The 15,188-nt window shown below is 46.2% G+C and overlaps 1 protein-coding gene across 10 annotated transcripts in view; it reads right to left on the reverse strand.

Moving 5' to 3' along the window:
• TCF12 (transcription factor 12) overlaps positions 1-7,589 on the reverse strand; it is a 171,345-nt gene extending 163,756 nt beyond the window's left edge. For 2 of the 10 annotated variants that reach the window (XM_071755077.1, XM_071755074.1), the window contains exons 1-3: positions 7,297-7,582; positions 5,985-6,081; positions 5,146-5,218 (exon numbers count right to left, since the gene is read on the reverse strand). In XM_071755077.1, coding sequence (XP_071611178.1) covers positions 5,146-5,218; positions 5,985-6,059 — 148 coding nt within the window. In that variant the 5' untranslated portion in view covers positions 6,060-6,081; positions 7,297-7,582. Of the gene's footprint in view, positions 1-5,145; positions 5,219-5,984; positions 6,082-6,484; positions 6,642-7,296 lie in introns of those variants that run through there. The other 8 variants (XM_071755073.1, XM_071755083.1, XM_071755071.1 and 5 more) reach the window with 8 other exon arrangements.
• Positions 7,590-15,188: the final 7,599 nt, after the last annotated feature.

Below are 15,188 nucleotides of genomic sequence, written 5' to 3' on the forward strand. Positions count from 1 at the left end.
GGAAGCAGTTACTTAGCCCTTTTTTTATATGCTGTACACCTTAAGACTGTTCATGGAGGAAGCAAACTTTCTGAAGGTGAGGGAAGGAGAGGAGGAAAAGAGACAGCAATGGTGAGACAAATGTTGCCAACAGGCAAGTTGCAATCACATATTTACAAACCCTTTTTCACCCTTCTGGTTTGTAAATGCAATAGGTGAGGAATCCAGACTGAAATCTTCATTTCACTTCTGTTTGGTCCATCTGAAAGATAATCCTCTGCAAACAACTAGAGGAGAAAGAAGCTACAGACACCTTTCTGCTTTCAAGCATGAGGTTACTACAGCTCTTCCCAGGCTCTTCAGAAGAACACAGAATTTAGCACCCCTCAGATCCCAGATGAAATACCAGGTTACCAGGTGTGCTGGTTCACTTTTAATAGAACTAGAGTACAAACTAGATATTAAAAATAATAAAAAGCCACACAGCTGCATGACCTAATGTTTATTTTAACAGGCCACCCTAGATTTTTGGCATTTAACACACAATAAGCTTATCTTCTTTTGTAAAATAAACAAAACCACACAGGCTAGTAATGTATTTTGGATGAGAAAACAAATAGAGTCAGATTCCTAAACTAAAGGCCTTCCACTTTCTTTTTTTTTCAAGTAAAAATAGTCTGTCAAGTCTTGACACATTGTAGGACAAGACTATGTGACTGCATGAGACCAATCAATTCCCTAATTCAGGGATAAAGAGCAGGAATTTGGAATTATATAAACAAGTAAGATACCTTAGTAGGAGACTGCACCACATAGGATGGTATCAGAGAATTGATTATTCCTAGGAATAATAGTTCTGATAAAACAAAGAAAAAAATAATGTCTTTTTAAAGGTTAGGAACACTAATTTGCATATATTAAAAAGTCTCATCTTTCTACAGCTTTCTCCAAGACTGATTTGGCTGCTGGAATTAAGGGTGCTTCTTCTCTTACACTTACTGTAGATTAATGAACACTGCATGTAAACCCTTGCCCATCCAGGTAATGGTCTCAAGGTTTTTTTTGTTGGCTTTTTGCACTTCTTTTACAAGGAACTGCTAATGCAAAACTAAAAAGGAAATTACAAATAAGGACTAAAATACAAGTCAGGTTTTGCTCATACTGGGAACACTGTTAAGTAGCTTAATAGACCTACTAAAGAAATGCCATTGTGTTCAGTCTCAAGACACACAGCCCTAATTTAGGGACACTCAGGTTAATGGCACCCTATCAACTTATATGGTCTTTGCATCAACCTACTAATTAGTGGTCTATCCCAATGCAGTCCTTACAAACTCTAAATTAGTAGACAAAAGTGGATAGGGCAGCCTCTTGAATTTGCATGAAGAGGCACCAAACTGATACAAACATATCTAACCTGTCTCAACAGATACATTCAGAAGGTTTGGAGCTTTTTGCCTGCTGGTCTGTTATGAGAAATGTCTGGGTACAAACAAGATTTGTGCCCAATGCTGTCAGCAGAGAAATGTATACTCATTTTTCATGAGCTTCAGAAGAATCCTACAGGCAAAATAAGTGCCATATTTGCATGACTTGGCTCTGGAACTGTACCTCTTTCTTTAAACACATCATTTTCTGTGTTTGACTTGATATCTCTCAAATGCATGTGCACAGCCACATGCCAAAATAATGCTATTGGTCCAACAGTAGGCTACAAAAACTGAGGATAGTGGGCCACATATAAAACTGCTGTCTCAGAGACAGTATTCTTTAACATCTAAGAACTTATTTGCAAAAGAAAAAGAAAGGGGCTTATTTTAGGGTGCCACATATGAGATTTAAAAAGTTGCAATCACAGGAAAAATTGAAATTGAGATAAAAGCTGCTGGAAACCACAGGAAAATTGCACTACTATTGCCTATGGCAGGCACCTGTATATTGTGCCTGTGTTTTCATGGACTTGCTATAATAAATAAAGGTCATCAGACAAAATGGGTAACTATGCAAGTTTGTACTTTTTCTGGTTTTGACAGATGTAAAAAGCCAAATTTCACTGTAAATCATGAATTGTTCCTCACCATAGCAGCAACACAGAATTTTTTTTTAAAGTCTGAAAAAAATCCTCACTCAAAAGCCCAATGGAACCTATCTAACTTTTGCCTTCTCTTTCTACAATTTCAAAGACAGAAATGGCTTTATCTTCACAAGTTCTTGGAGGAGAAAAGAATGGGCAGTTCTGTTTCAAGCAAGAAGTAATTACAACAGGTATAACAAGGAGTATTTTGTAGCTTAAGTCACCAACTTAGCTATCAGGTTACTTTTCACATATGTTTATTTTCACCAGTAGTCTGACCAAGTTATTTGACTTTATCAGCAGCTTACATGACTTACTGTCATAAGATACTATATCAGATTAGTTCACTTCCTTCATTTGTAGCTTTCATTCATAGCTGATTGACCTATAGAAAGCAAACCTACCTATCAGACTTTATATATCTATTAAAAGATAATCTTAATTTGCTAATCCAAGACAGTATTTTCTTGAAAATTATAGATATTTGGTGTTTCATTCATGCAACCCAGTTACACAGAGTTCTACAGCATAATCAAGAGAAATATCCCAGAGTAAGCTTGTTACATCAGAAGTAATAACATCCTAGTATTTCCAACACTTCACAAAGCCACACCTGAAAAACAAATAGAATTTAACCATCCTTGAACAGCAACTGATTTGTTCTTTTAAACTAGGAGCCTGGGAGGGTGACAAGGAAAATGCATGATGAGCATTCCTTCTTCCTATTTCCCAGAAATATAGAGTCTTAAGAGCCATGAGAAGACAAGCAATTGATTTTCACCTACTTATCAGGGGTCATTAGGCTGCATCTCCAGCCACTGCTAAGTGTGGGGGGGAACAGGAAAGGCATTTTCAGATTGTTTATTTTAAGTTTAAATGATAAAAAAGGGGTGGAATAACAACAAGCAAAAAAATGCATTCTTACTCCAACCAGGAAAAGAAAAACATTTTCCTATAATATGCTTATAAAGACATCAGAAACATAAAACAACTAAGTTTAATGGGAAAGATCCCAAAGCAAGCTTCACTTTTCTGATTGCCACCAAAACACAGGAAGTCTCTGTAAGACATAGCATCAATCAGTATTCAAAGAACAGATTTAAGTAGTTTTTAAGAATCTGTGCCTTTTCATGCTAGATAACCCAAAGCAATAAATATCTCCTCCTTTCATGTTTCTCTTTAAAAGTGGTCTCTAGCAGTAAAAAAAACTTTTCACACACTGTTAGTCCTAGAAGTTACAGAACACTTGAAAGTAAAGCAAGATCACAACTAAACCACAGTGCTAGACATTAAATGTCTATATTTTATCTATTGTTTTAACAGTCTTTCTACAACATTTAACACTGACTCCCAGTTAATATATAGAAGTTTGCCACCTCTCACTCCTACAGAGTAATCCCCCTAGGTCAAGGCTTAGGTCACACCACTACAAGAATTAAGGCATATAATCCCACTAACCAGTAAATCTCTACAACTACAAATATTTTGAATTAAAACATACAACTCTTTACCATTATATTTTCCAAGAGGAATTCAGCTAAGGTTGTAGCTTGTTTGACAGCTGCAGTGATTGCTGATGATTGGTATTTATGTGATGATACACTGGCAAAGAACTCCACAAAGTCAGTAATACTGTTTCTACCAAAAAGTTAAGTATTTTAGAATTCTCCCTTTTTCTCAGCCATCCAAGGGAAGAAGAGGAAGCATTGCATAGAAATAAGGCAAGCCACATTACCCAAGACTGATGGAAGACCTAAACTAAAAATAAAAGTTTTAATATTCTACCCCTTCAAAAAAAGTGAGGGAAAAGAGCTATGAGACACACAGGTTATGCTCCCCACAATAAGTTGTAGCTGCCTCAATGTCAACAACTGTCATGAATACTTGTATTAAAAAATAAAAAATGTAACTATATTGTATATGGACTTGCTGTCTTACTATTGCCATTAATTTATACTTGATGTGCTTTCAAAGAACAGAGAAAACCAAGAGAAAACATAAAATGCTTCAGGTATATTACATTTACAAAATTTGCTATATAACTTCATGTAATTAAATGTGGAGGTAGTCTCCAAAGAGTTTATAAAATTAAATGATTCTTATGATGCTTTTAAAACCAAAAATTCTAAAGTCTCACTAAAATCCAAGGTTTCATTCAGGCTGTCAAACTAACACAGGCAGCAAACAGGCAATGGTACTGCACAACTTCAAGCAACAGCTTCACTCTTCTACTGGCATTCTAAAAATTTATTTTCATTAACCTTAACTCAAAATATAAACATCACTGGTTTATTCATAAAAAAAAATATCACTTTACTGTGTTCACAAAAAATAAGCACACATAAAAAAAGAAGGAAATGCATCATCAAGAAGTTACTTTAGTTTCTCTTTTGTAAGTAGTATAAAATATACAGTGAAACAAAGAATCTCTTAAGAAATTCCACCTTACAGGCTCAGTTTACCAGCCTCTGAGAACAGCTCCTAGGTGGAGTTCAAATAAAACAGGCTGAAGACAAAATAAATGCAGCATGTAAGGACAGTTACTTGTTTACCAGATGAACTGGAAAAGTTTCAACACAGCAGAATTGTATTCCTCAAGACTTCCAGAACGAACACAATACTAGAAAATTGTACTAGTCTCACATTTTCTTTAAAAACTGAATTTTAAAAGATATCCTTGAGTCAGCAGCATGTCATTATTTGGCATTTTACTGAAGTGTCTTCCCCTTTCATATAGAGGCTGGGAAATACTTCAATTGAAAGGACAAATTTGATTTCATTAAACAAACAAAAACAAAGAAGCCATTCAGTTTTAACAGATAAACAGATGACTTGCATGTAAGTACAACTGGAGATACTCAACACATAACTGTACTGAGATAGGTAGCCTAAGGCACATAAAGAGGAAAACTGTGGTTAAAGTTAACAAAATGTGTTCTAAGTCAGATCAAAACAGCACATCTCTAATTAATCTGCATGCCTAATGAGAATATGTCCAAACAAAAGATTACCATATTTTGAGCACATGAAGACTAATATCTAAACCAAGACCTAGCTACATGAACTTTATATATATCTTGGATGCATCCTACCTGATCCACTGAACTGGCTGCTTCCTAATGTAGTTGGTCTGGTTTTCCCACTATTAACAGGTGGGGAAAACATCTGTAAAACAAGAAAAAGAAAAAAAAAAATTATATGAATTGTCTTTGAAACTCAGTACTAAATTAGTAATGAAAACTTTAAAAAGCTAAGAGGAAATAACTAATTTTTCTGCTAGAAAAAGGAATGCAAGATGCATGTTTAGACCCATTAAGTATTCTTTGAAATTTATACCATTAAAATCTCTTTTCTACATGAACTTAAAAAAAAAGAGACCTACTCCTACAGTGCCAATTTTAAAAGAGCTATATATGTTAAATATTGCTACTCAACATATTTCTTAGTGATCTGAGAGTTCAAAGTCACTGCGTAAAGGCAGCTTTTGAGAATGAGTAGTTTCCTATTACACTCATAAATCAAGCACCTCTTTGAAATCTCTTAAGAGTATCACACAGAAAATACCTATAATTTTCTTAGCCAAAAATACTATAGAAACAATCAGCGTCTAACCTCCATCATCTGTGGCATAAAATATTCTTTTGCTTGTTTAAAAAAAATGAGAATAAACAAGGCAAAGTACCAGTGCCACACGCCAGCTTAACAAACGTTAATTATTAGATTATGCCATCACTGGGTCAGACTGATTTTAACCAGTTAAACCAATTGACCCAGCTGGTATTACAGTATTAAATCTGGAAGTCTAGACATTACATCAAAGTTCAGGTGTCCAACTTGGCTGAGAGGGACCCAGCCGAGCCCTGCAGGGGGCTGCCCCTACTCCTCACTTTACCACAGAGAGCAGCGAGAAGCCCCAGCACAATGTCCCTACCGCGCTGAAGTCCAGCAAGTCGCTCAGCTCCTTGTCGGTTCCTATCGCCGCCATCCTCTGCTGCTGGGAGTTCATCTTCCTCCGCTCCTCCGATCACCTTCGCGGGCACAGGGAGAGAGGCACGGAGAGGACTTCACCGCGGGGCTGCTGCCCGCCCCCGGCCCCTGGCGCAGACGGGCGGGGGGTTCCGGCCCCCTGAGGTGGGGCAGGGGGAGCCCAGGCACCCCCTTCACCGGGCGGGCTGGCGGAACCAGCAGCAGCTTTCCCCCAACTAACCAACTCTCCTCAAGTTTCCTCAGGCTCCCTTTTCTCCCTCATTCCACTTCTCCCCCAGTTCCAGCGACACAGCCGCGCCGCAGCGGGGCCGCCGCCAGGAATTACGTCCCGTCCCGTTTCCCCCCCCCCCCCCCCCCCCTCCCCTCCCTCAGGCAAAGCGAAAGCAAATAAACAGCCGCGGCCCGCCGAAGTCCGGAGAATTAGCGAGAGATTAAGTGACTCACTGTCTCCGCAACAATGGGGCTGACGAGCGGGGCTGGATGTGCCTCAGCGGAGCCATCCCTGCCCCGGCATTGCCGCCCACCTTCCCCTCACCCCCCCCCCTCCCCCTTCCACCTCAGCCCGCGGGCCGCGATCCTCGCTCCGCACTCGGGACCGCGGCGGGGCGGGACCCGCGCACCGCACGCGCACACGCGGCGCGGGGCCGGGCGCGCGCCGCCGGGCGGGGGGAGCCGCGGGGTGGAATGCGCGCGCGCGCGCGCGGCGGGAGGGGGGGTGTGGGGGATGAGGGGTGTGCAGGAGGGGCGGCGGGTCCGCGCCTTCCCTTGTGCCCGCCGGGCGCCGCGGGGGAGCAGCGGGGGCGCGGCCGCAACCCCGCTCCCCTCCAAGTTTCGGAGCCACCCGGCGCGCAGGGGCCGGGGCTGCGGCCGCCGCGGGTCCTTTATGAGCACTGGGAGCGGCGCGGCGGATAACGCGCACCCCGAACGCCGCCCGCGGGGACTCGCTCCTGCCCGGGGCCGGGCGCTCGGGATCCGCGGCCCGCCCCGCACCCGGCGGAGACCCCAGCACGCTGCCCCACCAGCCTGGCGGCTGACCCCGGCTGCCGGCCGTCAGGCTGCCCGGCGGCGCCTCCACCTCCTCCGCGGCCTTCCCGTCGCCCCCGCGGCGTCTCCCGGGCAGCCCCGCTCCCGCCCGGCCGCGGCCCCCTGCCCCTCGCCTCTGCGAGCGCCCGGTCGCCGCTTCCCTCCACACACACACACACACACACCCCCCGCTCTCTTCCAACTTCTCCCAGCCCCTCGCCGGCCGCACTTACCTGCTGCCCCCCGTACGCTCCGGTGGCGAGGGCCGGGCCGGCGGCGGCGGGCGGGCCGCGGGGCTGGGTGGGAGGCGACGAGCCGAGCGCTTCCCCCCCCCGCTGGAAGGAACTTGTGGGTTTCCCTCAGGCAGACATTTTTTTGCTTACAGAGCCTCAGCACCACGTTCACGGCTCCGAGTCCGTATCCCTCCGCGCCGAGCGCCGCCGCGGCCTTAACCCCTGACGCGCCGCGCCGCTGTCGGGCGGCAGACGCCTCCGCGGGCACCCGCCTCAACCCCGGGACGCCCCAGCAGCGGAGAAGAGCGGCGGGGCCCGGGAAGCCGCCCGGGAAGCTGGCGGGGGTAGGGGGGGGTTGAGGGGGGTGTTGTGATGCGTGGAGTAGCGGGACCCGCCGGCGCAGTCGGGACGGACCGCAACGGGCTCCCCCCAACACGTTCCGCTGGGGCTCGGAGCCCTCTCCACCTCTCTCTGACTGAGCTCCAAGCCGCCAGCAAAAAAACCACGGGGTGTATTGCTATGCACGTGCCCCAAAATACCGTATCACACTGAGTCCACATAGCCTAAAATACGCCTTACGTACTTTTAATACAGCAATACACACTCTTAATTTGCAAAATAAAATTGCATGTGAATTACATCAAGCACTAAACATCCATTACCAGCTTCCTCTTAAATATATACAATTAAAACCGTAACAAGTCAAAGCATCAAGCTGGGGATGTTAATGCAAGAGCACGCGTTCAAACAAACTGCACCTCTCCGACACGGGGGATGCTAAAGGCGAATCCGCCCGAGGGTTTCCGTGCGGGAGAGGCAATCAGCGTGCGAAGAACCTGCGCCCTCCTTTGGGTCCTGCCACCGCTACAGACAAACCGCTTCTGCGCTGCATCTCCTCCTGGTGAAACAGCACCACAGCCTGTCCTGCTGGGAAGTTTATTTCATGTGTTTAAGCTGCTCGGATACACCCGCCCAACAGCTTAAGCCAGGAGCGCGGCGTGACCGAGGGGCGCGGGGCCGGGAAGCAGCCCACCGGGACCGGCACCGGGACCGGCCACGCCGCCCCCCGCCTGTCTCCCGAGCCTGCAGAGCCCCCAGGTGGCACCGATTTGTCACCACCTGAGGCTCGAGCCTCGCTGCCGAGGGCTGCCAACCCACCCTTCTGAAAGTGAGAAATAAAAAATAATAGTCTCTGCGGCTCCTGGCGTATTAACCTTTTGGAAAGAGGGGGCTTGCAAAACACAAGGATACTTAAAATTCCGGAGAACCTAAAAAGCTCCAGGGAGATAAAGAATAAGAGCAGCGAGGCAAGGCACACTGCAGGGGAATTTTCATCCCTCGCAGGCTGCTGCTTGGCAGACCCCCAGGTTTGGAAAGCAACAGGCTGTGCAGAGGGATCTCCAGCCCCACGCCCGTCCCTTCCAACTCAGCGCTTCCCACCCCCAGATCCTGACTCTGACATCTTCCGCAGGAAGAGGAGGGTGATACCAAACTTAAACCACCCCAAAGACAAACTGGAGATTCTGGAGCTTTAAAACGTTCTCCTCCATTTTTCTCCCGTAACTGCAGCATACTGGATGATCATCTGGCCTTATGATACTATGAATATTCATGTATTTGTCACTTAGAAATGCAGGAAGCAATTTGTATTGAAATATCAACACAATGACCTCCGTTCTCTGTGCCCCTGAGATACATAAATACATACCTTTTTTCCCTTTCATGTATAAATAATACTTCACTTTAGAGGAAAGCACCCAGTGATAGAGAGGTGCTTTTATGGCCTTTAACATTTTTTCTTTTAGTTACAAGGAAGATCCACTATTTATATACACTGAAAATATTGTTTCTCTTGAAGCACTGCTTTTTAACCAGTATTGGTACTCAGTACCACTTAGTAAGCTTCACCAGTGCTAAGCATTCATTAGAAAACTGACTAAATCTAAAAAAAGTGACAGCAATAATGCTCACAACTATTTGTACTGACATGTAATTGTATTAAAATGAAAACTTCATTTAAAATACTTTTATTTGCTTTCTGACCTAAGATTTCAAGGTTCACAATGACAGGTTTTTATTTGCAGCTAGAAATGCTGACTGGAAGATGATACATCCATATAATCCATGACACAGCATTTAAAGAGACACAAAATACTAGAAGATATTCCAACTGGTCCCCAATGACACGTCACTTTCTTATTCAGACACAGGCAGTAAGCACACTCATTACCTAAAGTCACACCATAGCAGTCATTCTTCTGCATTACATCTCTGGTTTGACCTTCCTCTTGGAAAAACTTCATGTCCAAGCACCCATAGAAAAGTGATTAGAACATAAATTATGCCCAACAACATAGCCAGGAAAAATATGCTTTGGCAGAAAATATACTGGGTGTCTAACCTAAAGGTCTCAATGATCTTTCAAGGTCCCTTCCAACCCCTAACATTCTGTGATTCTGTGAAATTGCTCAAGTCGTAATGACTTGGCCAATTCAGAAATTTCAAAAGAAACTCATGCAAAACTCTAAAAAGAAATTTACCTAATGTTTCCCAGGTAATGAACATCATCTGCTTCTGAGACTTGGAATCCTTAACCTGCTTGGGTTTTAAGCCCTCCTCACACAACAAGAATTAACATTACACTCTAAGCCTCGAGGTGAATCACTCTGTGTCCATGCATCATTGTCTTTCACCTATTCTCAGAATCTCCAGCCCTTTTGTCAAGCTGCTACTGAGTATTCTTTTATCTCTCTCTATATATAGATATGCCTATGTATTCTTCCTGTTTGCTACAAAGATAGCTTTAAAAAAATGCATTGCATGTGTTTATTCCAACAAACCCCCAAGTAAGGCGTTACAAGGTTTTTAAACATCTGAAGAAACAAACCTGTTTTAGACAGCTACACAAGTTTTCCACTTGCAACAAAGAAAATACCTCCAGTGTAATTCCTGCTTCAGTCCCTAGTTACAGTTCTTTCCTTGCAAATGTGCAAATGGGGCAAACATACTACACAAACCATCTAGAAATTAAAACCTTCCAGCTTTGCTGTGTCACATTCTTGGTACATTACACACAAGGCTGTCTTCTGCAACCGTTACACCCTTTTTTCTTTCACTTCTTAAAAAAAAAAAAAAATAGGTCTTCACTACCTAGGGAGCAATGGATCAGAAGGATAGCACAGAAATATGAGAGCAATTATAAACACCAACCATTTTGTTGGTGATTTCATGAGCAAGGACTCCAGCAGTCAGGGCTGAATTCCTGAAGATGCTTTCCCAATCACATTATCGTCGGTGAATTTTCTATCGAGGTAAATTAGTCTTGTGGATAAATATTCCTTCCTTAGAGAAGTCTTGGGTATGTCACAGAGTTCTGCAAGTAAACCCATGCATACAAAGTCACCACAAACTCCAGAGTCTGATAGAGCATCCCACACAACTGTAAATCTGTATGGTAACAGCCCTGACAGCTGATCTACCAACGTCAATATGGTCAACTACCAACCAGAGCAATCAGGGAATTGCTGGCTGCCAGATGGTGATGGCAACGCTCTTCTGCATGCTTTAACATGACCATGAAAATGAAAAATTACACACAGGACGTTAAAAAATTAAGAGGAATATAAAAACCAAATCACTTGAGCACAAACTCCTGAAAATAATCACCCTCATGCACTGTTTCCACAGCCTTCAGGAACCGCTTTCCACCCACTCCTTAGAGGAAAAATATTTGATGCAGCAGACAGCTGTTGTGCATTCAGGGATGGGAGAAAATGTATTCTGTATTACTATTTAATGTATCGTGCCCGTGTGAATAAAATCATTAAGGTTGCATGCTTCTGTTTGCTTTATTTATTTGTAAATGTACACATACTGAACTAATTTGCCACCACCACCCAAACTGTATGAGCTCCTAGGATGTTCCCCAACAGATCATTTGACTCAGGATGAAATTTTCAGAGGAATGGCTCCTTTAAATCAACACGTATGTGCTCAGCCTGCATCCACAGCCAGCAATTTATCCATGATAAACGCTATTGCTCAGCAAATTCATAGCCCTGGAGAGAAGTCAGCAAACCTCCCCTCCCGCTCCAGTTTGTTTCTTTTAACAACAAATTCCCACCCTCACCTAAACCACCAAACCCTTTCCACTGCTTCTAACAGGCTTCCCAGTACAGACAGCAATGCTCATTTAGAGTCAGCAATACAGAGAACACAACCCTGTTCCCTTTGCAGCTAACGTGGACAAAGCAATTCCAGTTTCTCACACATGAAACTTTTGGATTAAGCTCTTGGGGAAGTAGTGTTCTTCCTACAGCTCTTTTTTTCCAAAGCAGACTTTGGAAGAGTATCCTACAACCGAGCTTAGAGCGATATTCCCATGCCCAAGCGTCATGCTTGCGCAATGCTTGCTGTTATCACCACAGCCCATCTTACAGATAACCGAATTTGCTGCCTCACTCCCCGCCTGCTATATTTACCTCGCCATAATTAAAATTATATAACATATATATTACGTAACAAATTCTACATCGGGAAAGATCAGAACATTTGCAGGGGAATATCATGGTGAAACCAGGCACCGAACAGTTTTACTGAGGGAACGCACCCCGGTTGGCTACTATAAAGTCACAACCTTACTCTGGGGGATCACTTGACAGCGACACTTCATTTGTTACTGGAGCTGACAAAATGCTCACTGACAAGTACTTCTGGCTAAGCAACAGATAGGTGAAAGCTTTAGCTCGCCGTAAGGGTCAATCTCCACAGGAGGAATTCTTACAAAAGCAGAAAGTTGGCTGGGGGAAGAAGGGACGAAAAAAAAGCTATAGTAAGGAGAAATCGCGGCGGGAGGGCGCCACAGGAGGTTGCTTCTCCCGTCCCCGCTCACCGTAGCAGGGCCTGGCGCTGCACGGCGGGGCCTCCCGCTGGCCGTGACCGCAGCCAGAGACCGGGGGAGGTGGCAACACCGCTCGGTGGGCCCCGGGGCAGTCGCCCGCCGGGCAGCTCAGCGCGGGCAGCGGGGCAAGGGCCACCGAGCGGGATGGAAAATCGCGGTCGCCCCCGCCCCGCCGGCCGGTCCCTCCGGGGGGAGCCGCCCCGGCGCCGCACAGCCCCAGGCAGAGCTCCGGGTCCAACGCGGCAGCGCTTCGAGGCGCGCTGAACACGACCCGCCCCCCGCACCGCCCCGGCCGCGCCGAGCCTCCCTTCTCCGGGACCGGACGCCACGGGGAGAGCAAGGCGGGGGCACCGAAGTTGGCCATACCCGCCAGGCCCTTTCCCCGGCCGGCTTCACGGCCCCACCGCTCCTCGGCGGGGCCGATGACGGACCGGCACCGTCCACCGGGAGACGGAGAGCAGTCCCGCTTCCCGCCGCGGCGGCTGAAAGTTGTGCGGAACCGAACAATGCGGGGAGGACTATTTGTTCTTCCGCCGGCCGGCTGTTCCGGGAGGGGGAGGGGAGCGGCTGCGGAGGGGGTGGCGGGGCCCGCGCCGAGCGGGCGGGAGGGGCCGGGGGCCGCCGCTCGCCTTAGGCTGCCGGGGCGGGGCGGGTGACCCATCCGCGGGGCGGGTTATGAAAGCCGAGGGGACCCGGGCCCGCTGAGGCCTGGAAGGATTGTACCGCCCCGTCCTGGGGCGCGCCGAGGGCCCTTGCGGGACGGAGCAGTGCGGCGGCCGAGCCCCCGCTGAGGGGCTGGCAGGGCGGCTGGAGGCGGAACGGCTGCTCCCTGTGCGGGGGCAAGGAAAGGAGTCTCATCGCTGCCTCCTGCCCTCCTGCCGGGAGAAGCGAGCCCTGATCCCCCCTCAGCTACCCTCGGGCTCCCCGTCCGGCCTCACGCACGGACATCAGTCAGTCTATCAGTCAGTCAGTCAGTCCGTCAGTCCGTCAGTCAGTCCGTCCATCAGTCAGTCAGTCAGTCAGTCCGTCAGTCAGTCCGTCAGTCCATCAGTCAGTCCGTCAGTCAGCCAGCCAGTCAGTCAGTCAGTCCGTCAGTCAGTCCGTCAGTCAGCCAGTCAGTCCGTCAGTCAGTCAGTCAGTCCGTCAGTCAGCCAGTCAGTCCGTCAGCCAGTCAGTCAGTCTGTCAGTCAGTCAGCCAGCCAGTCAGTCAGTCAGTCTGTCAGTCAGTCCGTCAGTCAGTCCGTCAGTCAGCCAGCCAGCTAGCCAGTCAGTCCGTCAGTCAGTCTGTCAGTCAGTCAGTCCGTCAGTCAGTCTGTCAGTCTGTCAGTCAGTCAGTCAGTCTGTCAGTCAGTCAGTCAGCCCGTCAGTCAGTCCGTCAGTCAGTCAGTCAGTCTGTCAGTCAGTCAGCCCGTCAGTCCGTCAGTCAGTCCGTCAGTCAGTCAGTCAGTCTGTCAGTCAGTCCGTCAGTCCGTCAGTCCGTCAGTCAGTCAGTCCGTCAGTCAGTCAGTCAGTCTGTCAGTCCATCAGTCAGTCAGTCCGTCAGTCAGTCAGTCAGTCCGTCAGTCAGTCAGTCCGTCAGTCAGTCAGTCCGTCAGTCAGTCAGTCTGTCAGTCAGTCAGTCAGTCCGTCAGTCAGTCTGTCAGTCAGTCCGTCAGTCAGTCAGTCTGTCAGTCAGTCAGTCAGTCAGTCCATCAGTCAGTCAGTCAGTCAGTCCGTCAGTCAGTCAGTCTGTCAGTCAGTCAGTCAGTCCGTCAGTCAGTCTGTCAGTCTGTCAGTCAGTCAGTCTGTCAGTCAGTCAGTCAGTCAGTCCGTCAGTCAGTCCGTCAGTCAGTCAGTCTGTCAGTCTGTCAGTCAGTCCGTCAGTCCGTCAGTCATTCCGTCAGTCCGTCAGTCCATCCTCCACCGGAGCGGAGCTCGCAGGCTGCAGGCACCTGGCAGAACCTCTGACTTCCCCACTTGTAGTTCAAGAAGTGAAACTGAACATCATCAGTGGCAAAGGAAACAGTTAAAATAAAAAAAGTGATGTTGAATCCACACAGGAAGTGTTGGGGTACTTCCTTTGCTTAAGACAACCTTTTTTAAATTAACAATGTAAAGCTAAAAGCAACATGGTTTTTTGCCTTTACAGAACCTTGCTATTTCAGTAAGTAGTCACAGGAGATTTACAGTAACTTAATAAAAATCTAAAATTACACTGTCTTCAAAGGTGACAAAAACAATCGGGATGATCTAAAGCTTGGTTTAAAACAACACCTTAAAATATTCCTAAACAAAGTATTCATTAAATCAAAAGTAGATTTATATCCCTGGAGAAAAAAGTTTCTCTCTTTGTTGTATCTCAACCTTTTCGTTCAGGAGCTGTCAGCACAGCCATACCAATCCCTTGTATGAGGTAACACCACAGCAATGAAGGGGTGTTGGAGGTTCAAACAAAGAACCATGTAACTGAGATTATAAAATTAAGATCTTTTCAGTGAGGAAATTAATACAAAATTGTATACTTCCTATGTAAGCTATATGCCCTTCACTATAAATTTTTATGATCAACTGCATCACATAGTTCAATGTGAGATATTTTAATATCTCACTAGGATAAACACTACTGGGGGAAAGCATCTTTCAGCAAAAAGGTCTCTCCCACTGAAAAGATGTTGTCTCGTCAGACAGGAGTTAATTTGCAGAGAAGACAAAGCATAAATATAATTTTTAGCCTGGCTTCCTGAGAAAATCACACGTGGGCAACTACAGGGTATTAATGAGGATGAACGTGTTACCTTAATAAAGCATAACTTGCTTGCTAATTTCAAGGAAAACGAGGCATTAACACCAAAAAAAAAAAAAAAGGATGGTGCATTGGTGCACATACTGAAGAAAACACAAGCTGAAGTCGACCCTTGTCAGCAACCAAAGAACCCAAATACAGGATGTAGAGCCTGTGTAAGGTGATATTAGGTAATTTACTTTCTGGCAGAACAATTTCTGGTATTTTGCC

The sequence above is a fragment of the Heliangelus exortis genome, chromosome 11 (genome assembly GCF_036169615.1).
Source record: "Heliangelus exortis chromosome 11, bHelExo1.hap1, whole genome shotgun sequence".
Taxonomy (NCBI): Eukaryota; Metazoa; Chordata; class Aves; order Apodiformes; family Trochilidae; genus Heliangelus; species Heliangelus exortis.